Source organism: Rattus rattus, chromosome 17 (assembly GCF_011064425.1).
Source record: "Rattus rattus isolate New Zealand chromosome 17, Rrattus_CSIRO_v1, whole genome shotgun sequence".
Classification (NCBI taxonomy): Eukaryota; Metazoa; Chordata; class Mammalia; order Rodentia; family Muridae; genus Rattus; species Rattus rattus.
In genome coordinates, this window is record NC_046170.1 from 16,819,066 (window position 1) to 16,835,704 (window position 16,639).

The 16,639-nt window shown below is 46.6% G+C and overlaps 1 protein-coding gene across 3 annotated transcripts in view; it reads right to left on the minus strand.

Moving 5' to 3' along the window:
- Positions 1-16,639, minus strand: part of Clgn (calmegin) — a 34,003-nt gene continuing 17,364 nt past the window's right edge. For 2 of the 3 annotated variants that reach the window (XM_032888004.1, XM_032888007.1), the window contains 10 exons: positions 15,076-15,157; positions 13,793-13,985; positions 12,716-12,905; positions 7,720-7,833; positions 7,458-7,608; positions 5,463-5,678; positions 4,524-4,649; positions 4,077-4,239; positions 2,866-2,969; positions 1-2,007 (listed from right to left, as the gene is read on the minus strand). In XM_032888004.1, the coding sequence (XP_032743895.1) occupies positions 1,927-2,007; positions 2,866-2,969; positions 4,077-4,239; positions 4,524-4,649; positions 5,463-5,678; positions 7,458-7,608; positions 7,720-7,833; positions 12,716-12,905; positions 13,793-13,985; positions 15,076-15,157 (1,420 nt within the window). In that variant the 3' untranslated portion in view covers positions 1-1,926. The remainder of the gene's footprint in view (positions 2,008-2,865; positions 2,970-4,076; positions 4,240-4,523; positions 4,650-5,462; positions 5,679-7,457; positions 7,609-7,719; positions 7,834-12,715; positions 12,906-13,792; positions 13,986-15,075; positions 15,158-16,639) is intronic. The other variant, XM_032888006.1, reaches the window with a different exon arrangement.

Genomic DNA, 16,639 nt, shown 5'->3' on the forward strand with positions numbered 1-16,639 from the left:
TACACATATATATCTTTTATTAGGGAAAATGATAAATTAAGTAATTATAAAAAATAAAATCGATTAGGATTAAAAAAAAAAAGGCCACTTGGCTACTAAAACTCTTGCCAGTTGCATAGATGTCATGTGTTACAAGGGCTTTGGTTTGGAATGACCTGTCAGCCATGGCACAGCCACGAAGGGAAACGCCACCAGGAATGTGCAGTGATGTTCGCACGGCTTCGCATGCTTGTCATCCCAGCACGGAGGGGCTGACACCGGAGGACTGTGCCAAGTGTGAGTGCAGCCTGGCTGGGTACACAGGAGTCCAAGTCGGCTTGAGCTAGAGTAAAGCCTGGGATTGACAAAATAGACTATAAAAATAAAACTCGGCTGCTCAGATATTACCGCTGCGAGCTCCTGAAATTTAATCAATGGTCCACGCAGAGTCAGTGTGCAACCAAGAGTTAAGACAGCTCTAACCAATCTTCAGAAAATGTGTTCACACAAAAGTCATAGGTCAAGCCTGGTTTACATCAAGGTAAGAAAGGATTTATTTCTTCGAAGCATAGTTGTTTATTTTGAGATATATTTCTATTTATAATTATTTCAAATGTCTAGTTCAAAGGAAAAAAAGGAGCCCTTGAAAGCTGTGTTAAGCCTATTATTACTAAGTAAATTCTAGTTACGGTCAGCTGTGTTAGAAATTCCCCAAGAGTCTATAAACGTTAGTGCATGGCCATAGGGCAAGCACTCACTCCACTTTTTATGTCACTCTGGCAGATGCAAACAGTGTCATTGGCTCAGCTCAGCCTCCTCTAGGGAGGTGAAAGTAGGGTTTTTCTGAGTGTGCCCATGTGAGGGAGTCAGAAGGTGGGGTGTGCAAGTCTACAACATAAACAAGGACTCAGTATTAAAGTCACCCACTGGTCTTCACGTGGACTTGAATGGCCTTTCAAAGGGTTGACACCTGGTTCTTAAGTGTAGAAAGTTCTTCAATAAAACATTTTAATAAATACAGCAACACTGCTGATAAGGTAGGTTGTTTGGGCTCATTTCAGTGCAACTAGGAGGGTGACCTTGTCGTCGGGAAAGCACAGTAAAAAGACACAGCTGCAGAACTGGATATAGCCGTTAGCATTCCACACTATAAATGAAGCCTCCCCTCTAATGATCCTCAGAGAGAGTATAATTTTAATGGGAAAATATTTAAATTTCATTTTCAAGAGCAGCGTGCGCTCACAATTTGGTGAATGAGGTAAGCTACTTGGGCTACAGAGCTTGAAAAAACGGTGTGCATTATTTGGCTCTGACAAGCCTATGTAAACTATGCTTGTACTTTACCCGGTGATGGAATGAGTGACACTTAACAGGCCTTCAGTTGACACGCCTGCCAACACAGCACCTCTTCCAGGAACCTCTGAGCTAAGTGAACTGACCTAAGTACGGTGTAACACAACCAGGGAAGTGTGGCTCGCTCACACCCTCTGTAAGTGCTGGCAGCATCGGACGATCACCCACAGAGTCCGTCACCTTCAGTCTGTACAATAGAACACAGCCACATCTCAGTATAACGAACTCGCTTCTTCCTGCACAGGCACTGCAGAGGAAGGCCCAAAGCAGGTGCTCCAGAAGAGGTGAACAAATGCACGCCATCTTTGCTCCCGAAAACCAAAGCGCTCGTCCCTCCAGCTGTAAAACTGTAACTAAGGAGAGGACTCTTTTGGCTCTCATGTGAGGTGCCACTTTTCTTTTTATTCTAAATCCAAAGACCTGTTAACTTCAAAGTTACTTCCCCTGCATCCCCTTCCCCCCACCCCGAAAGAATGAAAGTAACATTGCTAGATACTTAGAGTTTGTGCAGATGCGCGGTCACTGTCCTTTTGGGCATCCTAACTCTCGATGCCAGATCTCGCTCTGGGATTTGCAACACTTGACGTGCGTGTGTCAGTCCTTTCGTACCCTCCTCTTGCGCAATGACTTCACTGGGGCGTCTCCAGATCCTGTGCTCTCATCAGCATCCTTCATCTGGAAAGCAATGGATGATGGGAATGCTTCCTTTCACATAACCTGGACGAGTCGACAACACAGGCTTAGTCCTCATTCTTGCTTGCACTAATGAATGCTTGCACTAATCGTCCAAGCTGTGCCGCACAGGCTGCTGTACTTAACAGGAGTGCCTTGGGGTTCTTTGTTTACACTGACCCCATACCATTTCCCCTGCTTGTCACGTAAGCATGTGACAAAGGACTGCTCGCCCCTACAGCGTTATTTATGCCTCGGAACATGGTCTCAATCTCACAGGAAGTACTTGTGCGACTTCCACTGGGGGATAAAGGAACTTCATCACAGGGGTTTTGTGAGTGATGAATCCTGGGCTGGCTTCACAGAGAGTATTTCAGAGCTCGTGGAATGAAGGTTTCCAGAGCAATGAAGGAGGTAAAAAGGACTGTGCTGACGCTTCTCCCCTCCACACTTTCAGGATGTGTTTGGACCTCAAAGCAAACTTTAAGAACAAAATACACACATCAAGGCATGCAGCTAACGCCATTTCCAATGTGACATTCACACCACACAACTATGCTAATCCAAAAATAACGTACTTCTGGACAAATAAACACAAGAAAACAGAACGGCTAGGGGCGACAGTCTGACCGCGGCCCTGTCAGCCTTCCACAGGACGGCTCGGCCACCTCTGTCCTCTCTTCCAACGGAGCTTTGATTATTCTCACCAGTGCACTCTACCTGCAGAGTGTAAGGCACAGATGGCGTGCTCTGCCGCCCGGTGGCCATGGAACAACATGTCAGCGCCTTTTCTGCCTTCTCTTACTGGAGGAGACGGGGAGGCATGGAGAAAGCTTGCTCCTGTGGGGAGGGAGGGCTTACCTCATCCTCTGATCCAGATTTACTCAACTTGGTCACTTCCTCTTGCCCTTCTATAGTTTCTGCGTCTTCCTCACTCTTCTCTTCCGGTTCTCCAATTACTTCTTCTGGAATGTAGATTTCATTAAAGGCAGAGACACTATGAGTTAGGATTTTGTTACTGAAAAGTACTAAGAATTAAGGGGGATTTACTGAAATTCTAAAATTAAAAAAGCTATTTCAAGCCTTCAAAACTGAAAAGAAAAAATGAGCTAATTGTAAATACTCATTATTTTACGAACATAAATAAGTCATCTTTTTGAAGCAAAGGGTGCGTTCCTAAAATTGTGATGACACAGTGTGGAAAACCCAAATGACTCTCAGTGTCCTGGCAGTCATGTCCTAGGGGCGCCCCTCGCTTAGGCGGCCTTTGTGTCTTCAGCTGACTACTTATCCGTGGGTGGGCGCTACCTCTGCCTGTCCTAGTTACCGATTCTCATGTAGACGCTGCTGAGCTGTCACTGTCCTTATGAAAGGACAGGGAGGAGGTGGGAGGGGAGGGGCAGGAGAAAGAAGAAAAGAGAGGGGAGATAAGACAGACAGGAGCAGGCATGGGACGGAGGAAGAGGGGGATGAGGAGGAGGAAGAGGAAGGGGAGAAGGTGGAGGGATACCATCACCAAAACAGAGAACATGTCCTGAGAATTATAAAAGTAAGAAGTTACTTTGCCAAAAATTAGGTTTGAGGAAACAGAAGCCAGCACAGGCCACCTCTGCTTTCCTCACAGGTCTGCACATGTGCAGCGTGGGACCGAGCGGAGGTGCAAAACTGCCTTCTACAGCAAGGCCCCTTTGAGACTTAAGTATTCCCAAATTAGATATTTGTCAATGCTCTCTGAAGTAGGCAGAAACGTCAATACGACACACCAGTAGGTTACGAAGACTCTGAGAACTAGGCTTGGGTGGAACTCTTTGACTGCTGTGGGTGCCCCATGCGGGGGAGGTATGCCTAGTCACACACAACTGTGCACACACAGCTCTCGTGCTCTCAGAAACACCAGAGGCTGTGCCCTAAGGACAAGCAGGTAGACAGGTGACTGCTCAAAGGGCTGTCTCTCAGAGGATCGCTAATCACGCTCCCAAAGTCACGCTCTTGGCAGTTCCTGTGCACAGCAGACAATTCTGTCAGTGCTGGCAGGCGAGGGTAGGTGCCACAAGTCACCAACACAGTCTTACCCTTTTCCACGATGACAACTTCAGTTTCACTTGGCTTCTTTTCCTCTTGCAAATCTTCGGGCTTCTCCGGGGCCTTCTCCTCCTCAGGTTCTTGTTCCAGAGCGGCCTTGCTTGGCAGTTGACATAAGTCAGCTTTTTTAGGCCCTATGTCTTCATATTTTTTCTGTGGTGGTTTAACAAAAGCTGGTTTTACTAAACGCTAAGCGTTGTTTGTATTTATCTTATCGTCCCTCTTCGGTGCACAGACACTGTCAGAGTGGACATGTGTGTTTGGAGCATTTATCTGCCTGGCTTTTGTTTGTTTGTGTTTTGCAGTAACTCATGAGGTAATGTAACAAACTCAGTAAATCTTACAGGAAACTGGCTATTACATTAGCATTGAAGTCCTCACACTGCTGGACTCTGGAACGCAGGCAAATCTGAACAAAAGGGGTGTGTTTTCTTTACCTTTACTTTTCTTGGCCAACAAAATGAAGTTACTAAAGCGATGGGCAACCCAGCCATCACCAGGTACATGAGCCAGAGCCAGGGGCGTTCCTCTGCTGCTGTTGTTAGCTGTCGGAGGACGCCGGGCTGCGGAGAAATAGGCAGAGTTCACAGAGTGCACATTTTACACTACTCCCACTGAACACGTACACACGCACGTGCACACACACACACACACACACACACACACACATGCACACAATGAAAAAGACACCTTTGATAATACGTTCTGTTAAAGAACTTCCTGATAAACTCACTCAGGAATTATCGGATTCTCTTTTTCTTTTTATATGAACTATTTCACAAGTGGCCCTTGTGTATGAATTTTATTAAAATCTGAGGCCACAACATATTTCATGTGTAACAATCAAGTGTCTAAAGAAACCAACTGCTCGTGGGTGAATGGCTCAGCAAATTAAAGCGACGACACCCACGTGAGATGCAGGACGCAGTGGCCTGCCTCTGTCACCCCAGAGCCCACCCTGGGGTGAGGTGGGAAGTGGAGTTAGCAGGCTCACGGGCAGCTAGCCCAGAGCACACACACAGCAGGGAAACAAACACAATAATGTTGGATTAGGCTTCTTGGCATTTCTCTAAGTAAAAATACCTGGATCACATATAGATCACTGTTACAAGTCAGCCTTGCACTGCCGACACGAAACGCATTCTTTTTTAATGCTATAAACTACAGCTAGACTTTGAATCTCACTGGGGCTGTTATAATTTAAGTTCACCATGCAGGCGATGCAGAGAAGCTAGATGGTCGGTCTATGAAACGTACTCAAGTCCGTTCCCTTGGCATTTAGTAGCTGCTGCATCTGTGTCACCCATGGCCAGGACTGGGTCCCACGAGGCCTGCCCGCCCACCGTCCCGTTACTTGTCTGTGGTCACTGTCACACCTCATTGGCATTCGCCACCATTATCTTCAGCTCCCAGCCATCTGCAGCCCACTGATCCGCCACCTCCTTTTCTGAACAGATGATAAAATTATCAAAGTAGATGTCAGGAGTCATGGACCAAAGCTCTAAGCCCAGAGCACTGAAAGAAGTCAGAAGGAATGGGTGGTCATCTTCAAAATAATCCGGGTTAGGAATTTTCTGAGGACTCCAGATTCCCTGGAAGAAACAGCAAAGGAAACTTTAAGTAAAGTGATGTTGTTAAACAAATAAAAAGGAGCAGAAGAAGCCTTTATAATAAGGGTGGAGAGATGGCTTAGGTGGTAACATATGGGCCCCTGTGGGAAGAAGGTACAAGGAGCTGAGTTTAGTCTCTGGCACCATTTAAAGAGCTGTGCTGTAGGGCAATGGCTGTAATCCCAGTCCTGAGGAAATGGAGATAGGGAGTCCCTGGAATCCACACACACACTGTCTCTCTCTCTCTCTCTCTCTCTCTCTCTCACACACACACACTCTGTCTCTCTCTCTCTCTCACACACACGTCTCACACTCACACTCTCACTCTCTCTCTCTCTCTCTCTCTCTCACACACACACACTCTCTCTCTCTCACTCTCTCACACACACACAGTCTCTCTCACTCTCTCTCTCTCTCTCACACACACACACACTGTCTCTCTCACTCTCTCTCTCACACACAGTCTCTCTCACTCTCTCTCTCACACACACACACCTTGTAATAAATGAATGCTACGAAGAAAGACCACAGTGAAGAATTAGAATATACAACCACAATTGTGTGTATATATATATATATATATATATATATACCATCATTCTATCTGTATGTATGATGTATGTATGTATGTATGTATGTATGTATGTATGTATGTATGTATGTGAGAGAGACAGAGAGAGACAGAGATAGAGATGGTTTCTCTACATAGCCCTGTCTGTCCTGGAACTTGCTCTGTAGACCAGGCTGGCCTTGAACTCACGGAGATCCTCTCAAGTACTGGGATTAAAGGTGTGTGCTACCACACCCAACAAACGGTGCTACATTCGTTTTTTAAATTGCTACTTTATCTTAAAAGACTTTACCGTTTGGTTTTACCCTAGGGGTCTGTGCTATCTGTCTCTGGTTCTAGGTCACCCAAGCAGTGTCAGGCATGGGTTCCTTCTTGTGGAGTGGGCCTTAAGTCAAATCAGACATTGGTTGGCCACTCCTGAAACACATTCTGCGCCACCACTGCCCCAGCACATCTTGCAGGCAGGACAGATTGTAGGTCGAAGGTTTTGTGGCTGGGTTGGTGTCCGTGTTTCTCTTTCAGTGGTCTGCAGAGCACCGTCCTGCAAAGAGAGACTGAAACGTAGGGGCGAGAGCTCCACGTAGGCCCCGGCCTGACTGACCTCTCCATGCTCAGAGTTGTGTGGTGTCGTCTTCAGCAGTGGGGCCCAGTGTGCTGAGAGCGGCCTTTGTCTCGGCAATCAATTGCCTGGGTAGATTGGGGATTTCCATGGGATCCCCTCGGCCAACAATTCAACTGAGTGTGCCCTGCTCTCACCTCTGGGAGCCTTGCCTGGCTACAGAGATGACCAGTTGGGACTCCGTACCCCATTACCAGGAGTCCTTACTAGGGTCACCTTCATAGATTCCAGGGAGTTTCCACTGCACCAGGTTTTCATACCATACCCACCCCCAAATGAACCCCCAATCCCAGTCACCTCTCCCTTCATTCTGTCTCTACCCCATCACTCCCCAGTCTGATTTCCTCACTCCTGTCCCCACCCCCAGTCCACCCATAAAAATCTATTCTGTCTTCCCCTTTAGGGAGATTCATGTGGTCCCCACCCCAGACCCCTCCCTCTTTCCTAACCCAAATTGCTCAACTTTTTAACTTCATAAAATTACATGTGAAACTTCTAAAAGCCGCAGGCCACTGCTGAGGATTAGGAAAACCAATCCAACCTTACTACAGAACTGGGCAGCGCTTATCACCTGGTAGTTAGGGTTATTGATCATCGGTGGTCTCCAGATCCCTTTGTATTTTGGGTTATCGATCATGGGAGGTTTCCATTCTCCACATCCGATCTGACAGGCTGGGTTAGGAATGTGTGGCGCCTCCCATTCTCCATCCATGCTGTCACTCCTGAAATGATTGGAGCAGAGGAATCCATTATCTCCAGTCTTTGTAGGAAGCCATGAATAGTAAGCCATCAAGAGATCCCTGGCACTGTGTGTGGAGCTGAAGAGCGCTTACCAGTCTTCGGGTTTCTCAGCTTTAGGATTGGGGATAAATTTTGGTTCATCATCGAGCCAGCCGTCAGGCTTAACAGCACTCGGGTCTTCGATTTGTATGGGTTCCTTTTCATCCCTGAAGACACATCAGTACAACAATGTAACGCGGCCCATGTTCCAGGCACACATCGCACACCTTTTACACAAACGGTCACACTGCATACATGGCATACTCAATCTTGCTTTTGTCACTCGGACTCAGTCAGTGAGAGTTACGCACCGGTTGCTCTGTGATGTGGTTTGCTTTCTGTGTTGAAGGCTCAGCTCCCAGTGAGGTGAGTCTAATGGTGAGGTGACTGGATCATGAGGGTTTTGATTCACAGATTAATCTGTTTTCAGATTTCTAGCTTAATGGGTTTCAAGCAGGAGATTTCGTTATAAAGCAATCCCTCTCTGCTTCCCTGATGCCAGTGTTTCACACCATGCTCCTTTCCAAGGTGCCATGGCGATGCACCCCCCAACAGTGGAGCCCGGCACCTCTGGATGAAATGGCTGACACTGAGCCTAAGGATTTCTTCCTCATGCGTGGACTCATGAGTGTTTTTTGTCACAGTGAAGTCAATCTTTTTTTTTTTTTTTTTTTTTTCGGAGCTGGAGACCGACCCCAGGGCCTTGCGCTTGCTGGGCAAGGGCCCTACCACTGAGCTAAATCCCCAACCCCTACAGTGAAGTCAATCTAACCCAGACACTTCACACCAAGAAACGTGTGCATTTCCCCAACCACCCCTAGTGTGGTAGGTTCAGAAGCCTTTGGAACAGGTCTGTGTGGGGTGAGCTTGGGAAAGGCTCAGCATAGACTCAGGCTAGACAGGAGATGCAGAGAGGGGTGTAGATAGTGAGGCTACCCGGGCTATCCGGGATAAGGCCTCTCCATTCAAGCTAGGAACACGCAGCAGTACAGATGCGCACCCAAGCCAGTCTTCTCTCTGGGGGCCTCATTCATTTTACATTAAGAGGTCAGCCCTTTGTTGGCTATACACTGTAAAATATAACCTTTCCACTTTCTACTTTTTCAGGGTTTTAGAAGAATTCGTTTCTCTGTGTGCGTGCGTGCATAGGAGGGCACAGACACGTATGCATGTCTGTGTGAATGTGCACTTATGCCACAGCACACAGGAGGCCAGAGGACACCTTGTAAAAGCTGGTTCTCTCTTCCATGTGGGCTCCAGGGGTAAGACTCTGGCTATGAGACCCAGTGGCCATCTCAGCAGCCCTCATGTGTTATAAAATAAATGTTTCTGGTCCTTCCTTTCCTCCTTTCCCTTCCTCTCCTCTCCTCTCCTCTCCTCTCCTCTCCCCTCCCCTCCCCCTCCTCTCCCTTCCCTTCCCTCCCTTCCCCTCCTTCCTTTCCTTTTCTTCTTTAGACAGGGTCTCATGCAGCCCCTGCTAGCCTGGAACTCTATGTATGGTCAAGAATAACTTTAAGGCCCTGACCCTCCTGCTCACACTTTCCAAGTGTTTGTAACACGGTGCCTGGCCTTTAACATGACTCAATTGTTCCTTTTGCTATATACAAACTGTATGTTTTCAAAGCAGCTAAATTTATTAGCCTTTTATGACTTTTTCTAACTCAGTCATATTTAAAAAGTCTTCATGCTCTCCATATTCACACCTAGTGTTTTAATTTAAAAGCTGACTTAGGACGAAAATCCTGAGGAGCATGAACACGGTGTTAGGAGAATGACCATGATGGCACCGTGATGTCACTGTCTCGGAAACATGGATGCTGTGACCCCATCAGCTCACTCATGGCTTCCCAGGAAGCCTCAAGCTGCAACACAGACTAAACCCCTTGTATTAATGCACAGACTCCGCCAACCCAACTTCAGGGTCAGTCTCTGAACACAAGCCCAGCAAGCAGATGCTGGCCCCAATTCTGCTAACTCGCGACTCAGCCAAGCAGACCGCAGAGTCAGGCTTTGAACATGCACAGCAGCCAGACGCTGGCTTTTGACAAAGCCTTTCTTCTAGTGCCTCCTAACACACAAGTATGACGAATTCACCAAACACAACGCTGTTATCCACAGCTTCTTCCTCTTTCTGTCTGCAAGCCTGAAGCAGTGTGGGCTCCTAGGGAGGCGCACCACTGTTCCTGAAGAAAGGACCCATCAGATGCTGCTGATTCCTCCTCCTCCCCTTTGTAAAGCTTGCCTGACGGGAAAGGCGTCCCCACCACAGGCAGCCTCTCTCTGGACCAGCGGGACTCGACACATTTACTTTTTCTAAGAACAAGACCCAGTGTTCTGCAGAGGTGGTCACACCAATGTTTGCAAACACGTGACTGGAGGAAATGACCCTTCACATACAAAGGAAGAAACAGATAATGGCGATCAATGATACACATATGTATGAAGCCGCCTGATGCCCAGGGGAATCTATACACCACACAAACTGCATTCCTATGTTCTAAGAAGCTCAAAGACAGGAGGACAGCAAGAGGGGAAAAATCCATGTCAGAACACAGCAAAAGCAAACATATAAAAACTGGCAATGTGCGAGAAGACCTTAAAGTTGAGAATAAAATGGTGCCCTGGGCAGAGGTCGTCTGCCCACTGTTACAAACTGTGAGCCTCCAGGAAGCGGTCAGAGGCCGCTGCTCAACCGTGCTCAGTAGTCAGTGAAACATATCCTTCAAACACTACGCTGATACAAACAGACATGTCACAGCAGGGACAACTCATGGGACACAGAAAGGAAAGAACCGAATGTGTGTTGCCTGCATGAAACCCACTTTAGGGCCAGCAAGATGGCTCAATGGGTAAAGATGCCTGCTGCCAACCGTGATGACCTGAGTTCAATCCCCAGGACCTGCTTAAAGGAAGGAGAGAGCCGACTACCTTGGGTTGCCTTGACTGTCCCAAGGGTATTTTGGGGCAAGCGCGTGCGCACGCGCGCGCGCACACACACACACACACACACACACACACACACACACAGACAGACACACACACACACACACACACACACACACAAAGTAACAAAAAACCTTCTAAAAATATTTGACAAACTGAAGTGCTACTTCAGCAAAGACCTGGTACGAGCCATAGTGGAGGGCCAGATGCTGGGTGAGAAGAGCGAACCGCGTGCGGTCAGACAGTCGCATGCCACCGCAAAGCTTTCACAAGCTCCAAAAACCAAACCAAACCAAACCCCACAAACACAAAGATCTAGATGTAAAGCGGCTGAAACGTTCACATGAGGCCGTGGAGATGCACAGGGTGAGCGGCTGGCAGCTTCTCATCGCAGCAGGCCAGCAATTCCCTGCCTAGGCATCCATCTGCCCTCCAAAATCCCGTCCGTAGATTTCTATTATACATTTGCTTGTAATTCCTCAAACTGGAAAATGGCGCGCATTTCCACTAACATGTGAATAGACGGACCAATGATGACGTAGGCCCAGAGAGGTACAACTCCTACAGACAGAGGCATCAACATGGGGCGGGCAGGAAGCAGACAGAGAAACCAGACCCTGTAAGAGCCCATTTTTGCTAAGCCACGGGGATGTGCACGCCATCGGGAGTGCAGAATGCTGGGTCCTTCTGGGACGTGGAGAATGCTGCAGATGCCAGCGCGTCATCAGAGCCCACAGAGCCGTGTATCACAAGTGACTTTAGCAGCGTGCGACATATACTTAAAGGAACTTGGAAACAAATGTAAGTGGTACCCAACAAAAGATGTAAAAAGGGAGAATAAGGGTCCTGCGCTGGTGGGGTCTGAACAGCACCAGCCACTCGCTCACTGTGTCTTCCTGACTGAGAAAATAGCGACAAGACAGGCGTTCCAGCAAGCATCAAACACCACGGTGAAGTCTCACAGGAAGCTTGTTTTAACCCTTAGGATTGGTATTCACACCTTCGTGAGGTCCTTCCAGCTAGGGGGACAAATGGGTGCCAGCACACCAATTCTAGACTCAGTTTTAAAATATGGTGGCCATTTCAGGGGTGTTGTCTGTCTTCCTTAGATCACTATTCTGATGTGGGATCTAAGGGGGAACCTGGGCTCCGTCACTTAAGCTGGTCAAGCAGCCAAGGTCAGCTGCCTCGCAGCCAGGCCTCCTCTGGGTCCTGCCTCAACCCACTGAGGTAATCGTCAGCCAGAACCCACTGAGGTAATCGTCAGCCAGAACCCACTGAGGTAATCGTCAGCACGAGTTGACCTGGCCGCTCAGTTTGGGGTATTTGCTATACAGCCCAACCTAACACGGTGGTTAAAAACAAAAAGAAGTGTAATCTGGTTGGCAAACCTTAATTAAGGGTTGTGCAAGAGACAGGAGAAAACTGTGGTTCTTAGGAATAAAAGCACACGGTCTTTATGCAGAAATCATAGAACACACGTGAGGGACAAAGACTTTCTCATTAGAAAGAGGGGTTCACTGGGGTCCTTCGCCATCCAACCTCAAGCTGTGGGCACTCATCAGCCCAGCACATTTCAGTCAAGGAAACCTCCCCGAGATGGGAAACAGAGACAACACCAACAGCTGTAAAGACAGAGGGCTTCATCACGTTGGCGCGAGTGAGTCCCACAGACGGTTTATAGAAGACGGTGACAATGCGGCAACCTAAAGCCAAGTCATTACTAAACAAAACCAAAAAGACCGACCCATCAACCTAGAAAAGGAAAAACCCACAGAACAAACAAACAAACCCAAACCAGTCTACACATGCAGGTGAAGAACAAGAATGAAAGGAGGAGTGAATGCAGGAGTGAAAACGCAAGGCTTTCTGGATCGAACTGTGGGTCTTCCCACAGAACTGATACCATAAAAATAACAACAACAAAAAAAGCAACAAAGTAAACACAGTAAAGAAAAATTTACACTAAGATAGGACAAGACAACGTCAATTTCTGAAAATTGTTTCCTAGAAAATCCCTAAGTCAGCATTTTTAACCGCCCCGCTGTCAAGAGTCTTGTCAGAGTCTTGTCAGCAGCCAAGGTTACGGAGCCTCCCTTGGCTTACCAGTCCTCTGGCTTGACGGCGGTGGGGTCGGGGATCTTGGCTCTGTCATCCCACTCCTCTGGCTTTCTGTCATTCGGGTCATCAATTTCTCTGGGTGGATTGATAGGTGGGGCCACGTCCTCTAGCAAGGTCCCTTGGTTCACAACTTTCTGATCGATTAATATTTCAAACGTGTCATCCGGATTCATCACTACAGAACAATTTAAACACTTGAGGATTAGTATCCGACAGATGGAATATAATCTTCAAAATAATAAAGTGACCAAGTTTATAGGCAGTTTTTTTCTCCTAACCAGGAAAAACCACTGTATTGAATCAAAACTCGCTGAAATCGCTCGCTACAGTATTTTCTAAAATAAAGATAAGATTTGTTTTAAACTCAATTTTTTCAACAATGAAAAATTCCATTATCTCCACAGGTAGAATTACCCAACAGCTAGGTGGCCCCGGTGGGGACTCACGGCCCCAAAGTGTCCCTCTTCACAGCTACAGCATACAGCCCCGTCTTCCTCATAGTGAGACAAACCCCTCAGACTTCAGAGGTTTGCAAGTGTTATCACAAAGAATGTACACTGTTTCAGACCCGCCTGAGGGTTCCACTCTTTTTTTTTTTTTTAAAGATTTATTAATTTATTATATATAAGTACACTGTAGCTGTCTTCAGACACACCAGAAGAGGGCATCGGATTCCATTACAGATGGTTGTGAGCCACCATGTGGTTGCTGGGAATTGAACTCGGGACCTCTGGAAGAGCAGTCAGTGCTCTTAACCGCTGAGCCATCTCTCCAGCCCCGAGGGTTCCACTCTTAAAAGTGGATTTTCCTACAAATTTTCATACAAAAACCCACCCAGGGGCCACGGTCAGGGAAGAGACACTGCTAAGAAACTTCCATACTGCAATCTCCTCTTCTGACACTCCCACCCCCATTTATGTGACACAACCTATCTTCCCCCAAAGATAAACTTCTTAAAGGTAGACACATTTACTTTCTCCGGAAAGCACAGGCCCTCAGCGTCTCCATGGAAACGAGAACGTTTGAATGAATGAATGAACGAACAAATGAATGAACGGGTACCGAGGGTATACAGATGAGTCTTCCGGTCCGTAAAGAACTCTTTCAAATCCACATCTGGAGGTTTGGCGTGCTTTTCTTCAAAAACTCCGGTTTTGGGATGTTTGTGTCTGAAGATTAAATGAAGCTTATAGTCTTCTCCACATTTATCTGGTCCAAACATGATGGTATACGATGTTTTATCATAAAAGTTTTCCTTCAGAGAGAGAGGATGCTCCCAATTAGTCCAGAGTCATGGCGGCCTTTGACTTTCTCTGTTCTGTCCAGTGGGCAGAATTTACAGACTATATTAAATGCCAACTTATCAAATAACACAAACGACAACAAAGGACATGGCAAAATGAAAACTTTAGAAAAGCGCACGCTACTCCCTTCCTGAGGATGCGTGTAAGAGCTCAGAAAAACTGCAGCTGCTTTATGCACACAGGTATGAGCAGTCCCTGGGGGAAGCAGGCGCATGGGTGACCTTAGACCAAAATGATTCCTCGTTGTCATTACTCAGGAAGACCTCAGTTAAAAACACACAAAGATGCGGGACACAGAGGGGCGCTCCAGACTTCACCCTGCTCCGGAGTGTGGCTCTGCTGTCCTCGACACACTGCGGTTCCTACACTCGTGCGGCTGAGCGAGCTTCCGAGCCCCCTGGATCCATCCCCATGATGCCTCAAGTGTGGAGATGACAGTTCCCACCTTAGAAGGCCTCTGAGGACCTGCTGGCTCCAATTAAGTATGTAAAGGAATTTGAGCCAACTCTGTTTTTGCCACTCTGCTGCTAAGACTTCCAAGATCTAAAATGAGCCTCACTACATCCTACAAACAGCCTCTTTTACCTGGTCCTACGGCCACCAGTGCAGAAGGCAGGTTCTGTTGTGTGCCTTGGAGCTGGCCCACAGCAAAGCCATCTTAACCAAAACACAGAGCTCCCACTGTGGAATGCTGTAAGAAAATGTCCCCAAACTCTCCCAAGCTGCTTCGGGCTTTTCTGGGCGTTGGCAACACAGGAAGCAGCGGCTTTTAATGTTGGCTTTGTGCTGTCATTTGAGCATCTCTAAGCACCCGTGACTTCTACCCCCAGATAGAGCACAGTTACTAATGTTACCAAAGAGCACAGAACCAATGTCTTCATCACAGTGCGACTGTGAATGGATCTGGACAGCAGACTGTAAAGGCCATGTAAACTCAGATTGAGAAAAAAAGACAATGAAAATGGGATTTTCAGTTGTCAACCAGTCCTTAGAATACTTACTGACTCTAACAAGGTGTTCTTAGATAGTAAAATGTCATACCAGAATCAAGTCACCAGTGTCTGCTAGCAGCTTAACATAGGCGCCTCCACAGTCAATGCCATCTTGAAAATTTACTTCATATCTAAACGGGGGGAAAAGAACCACACTGCTGATAAGAAAACATTACTCATTGCTTAGTATAAAGTATAACTTAGAGTATGACGAATTACTCTCTCCGCCCTAAGCAGAATAATTTTACATTACCACCACGCTCACTCAAATGAAGACTACGGAGAGCAGAAATGCTCATCTAATCCACAAGTCAAGTTATGAGGTTAAAATATTTAGAAATAATTACTGGAGGAAACCAGCCATCTCATCTCCATGATTTTCTCAGCAAAGTATCATGGGGGATAAAGAGATTTTTAACTAAAACGCAACAGGAAACCTTGAATTCCGATGCAGTAATTCTCCTACAGTCTCCATGGCCCGGTGTCAAATTCAGGGCCTTGCACAAGCTAAGCAAACGCTCTACTGCTGAGCCAATCCCTGGCCTCCGTGTTCTGTATAAACCTAGCTACATCCCGTCTCTCAGAGCCTAATAATAACCTTGGAGATTCAGAACCCAATGCTAATTTTCATTTTAACTCAACTCTGTCTGAACTGTGCTTGATAGTTTCAGTTTATTGAATTTCTCTAGCAAAGAGGTTTCAGATTTTCACTCAGTAATTGGGTTTTTACACCGAAACGGCTGTGAGAAAAGGAACTGTTACTGTCTAGTGTGACAGCTATGAGTCTCTCATAGATTTACCACATACGACAAGTCTCCAGCAACTTTGTTCTGTTTTAGGTCGTGTCTTACAGAAATAATATTGCTAGGATAATCTAGCAGATGCCCAGGTGTCTGATGAATTGATGAGTCACATGAGGGAAATCCATGTGACTAATGCGAAAAACAGTAAAAGAAAAAAAAAACAAAAACAAAAACAAAAAACGGTTTTGTTAAGTGAAGTAACAAAAACAAAGAAACCGTGCACAATCCTGGTCATTTAATGAATGGTGGAGTTATAAACGCTTCCCAAGCAATTTCATGGACGAAATGAAAAACAAGATACAACCCGCCAGCTTGAACCCAATTGGTCTACACACTCGGTTCAGAAAGAGGGGCGGGGACTGATTTAAATATGTAGCTAGCTAACCAATGCTGTGCTGTATTTCCCAAGCTGTCCACATGAGGGTGCTCCAAGCCCACCCTCTCAGGTAGGAAAGCCCCAAACTGCCTCTTGAGCTCTCTGCCTGCCCCACTGACATCCTGTGTGAGCAGCACCCGGTTTGCTCACCTAAGGTGTGGGGCTTGGCTCTCACCCACTTGAAGAACTTAGGGTGATTTCAATGATACAGAAATAAAGGCTGGAAAATGTCAATTCTGTTATGGAATTTAGCAAAAAGAATTTAAAAAAGCATTTATTTATTTGTTTCCCCTAAAGTGTCAAGTTTTACTTAAAATACAACTTGACAGATTCTGTGTGGGGCTCACATATCTTTGAACAAAACAGAAGAAATGACACCCGGTGTGGTTTAAAGATTGCCATTTTCAGGAATTTAAATATGGAAAGATATTGCT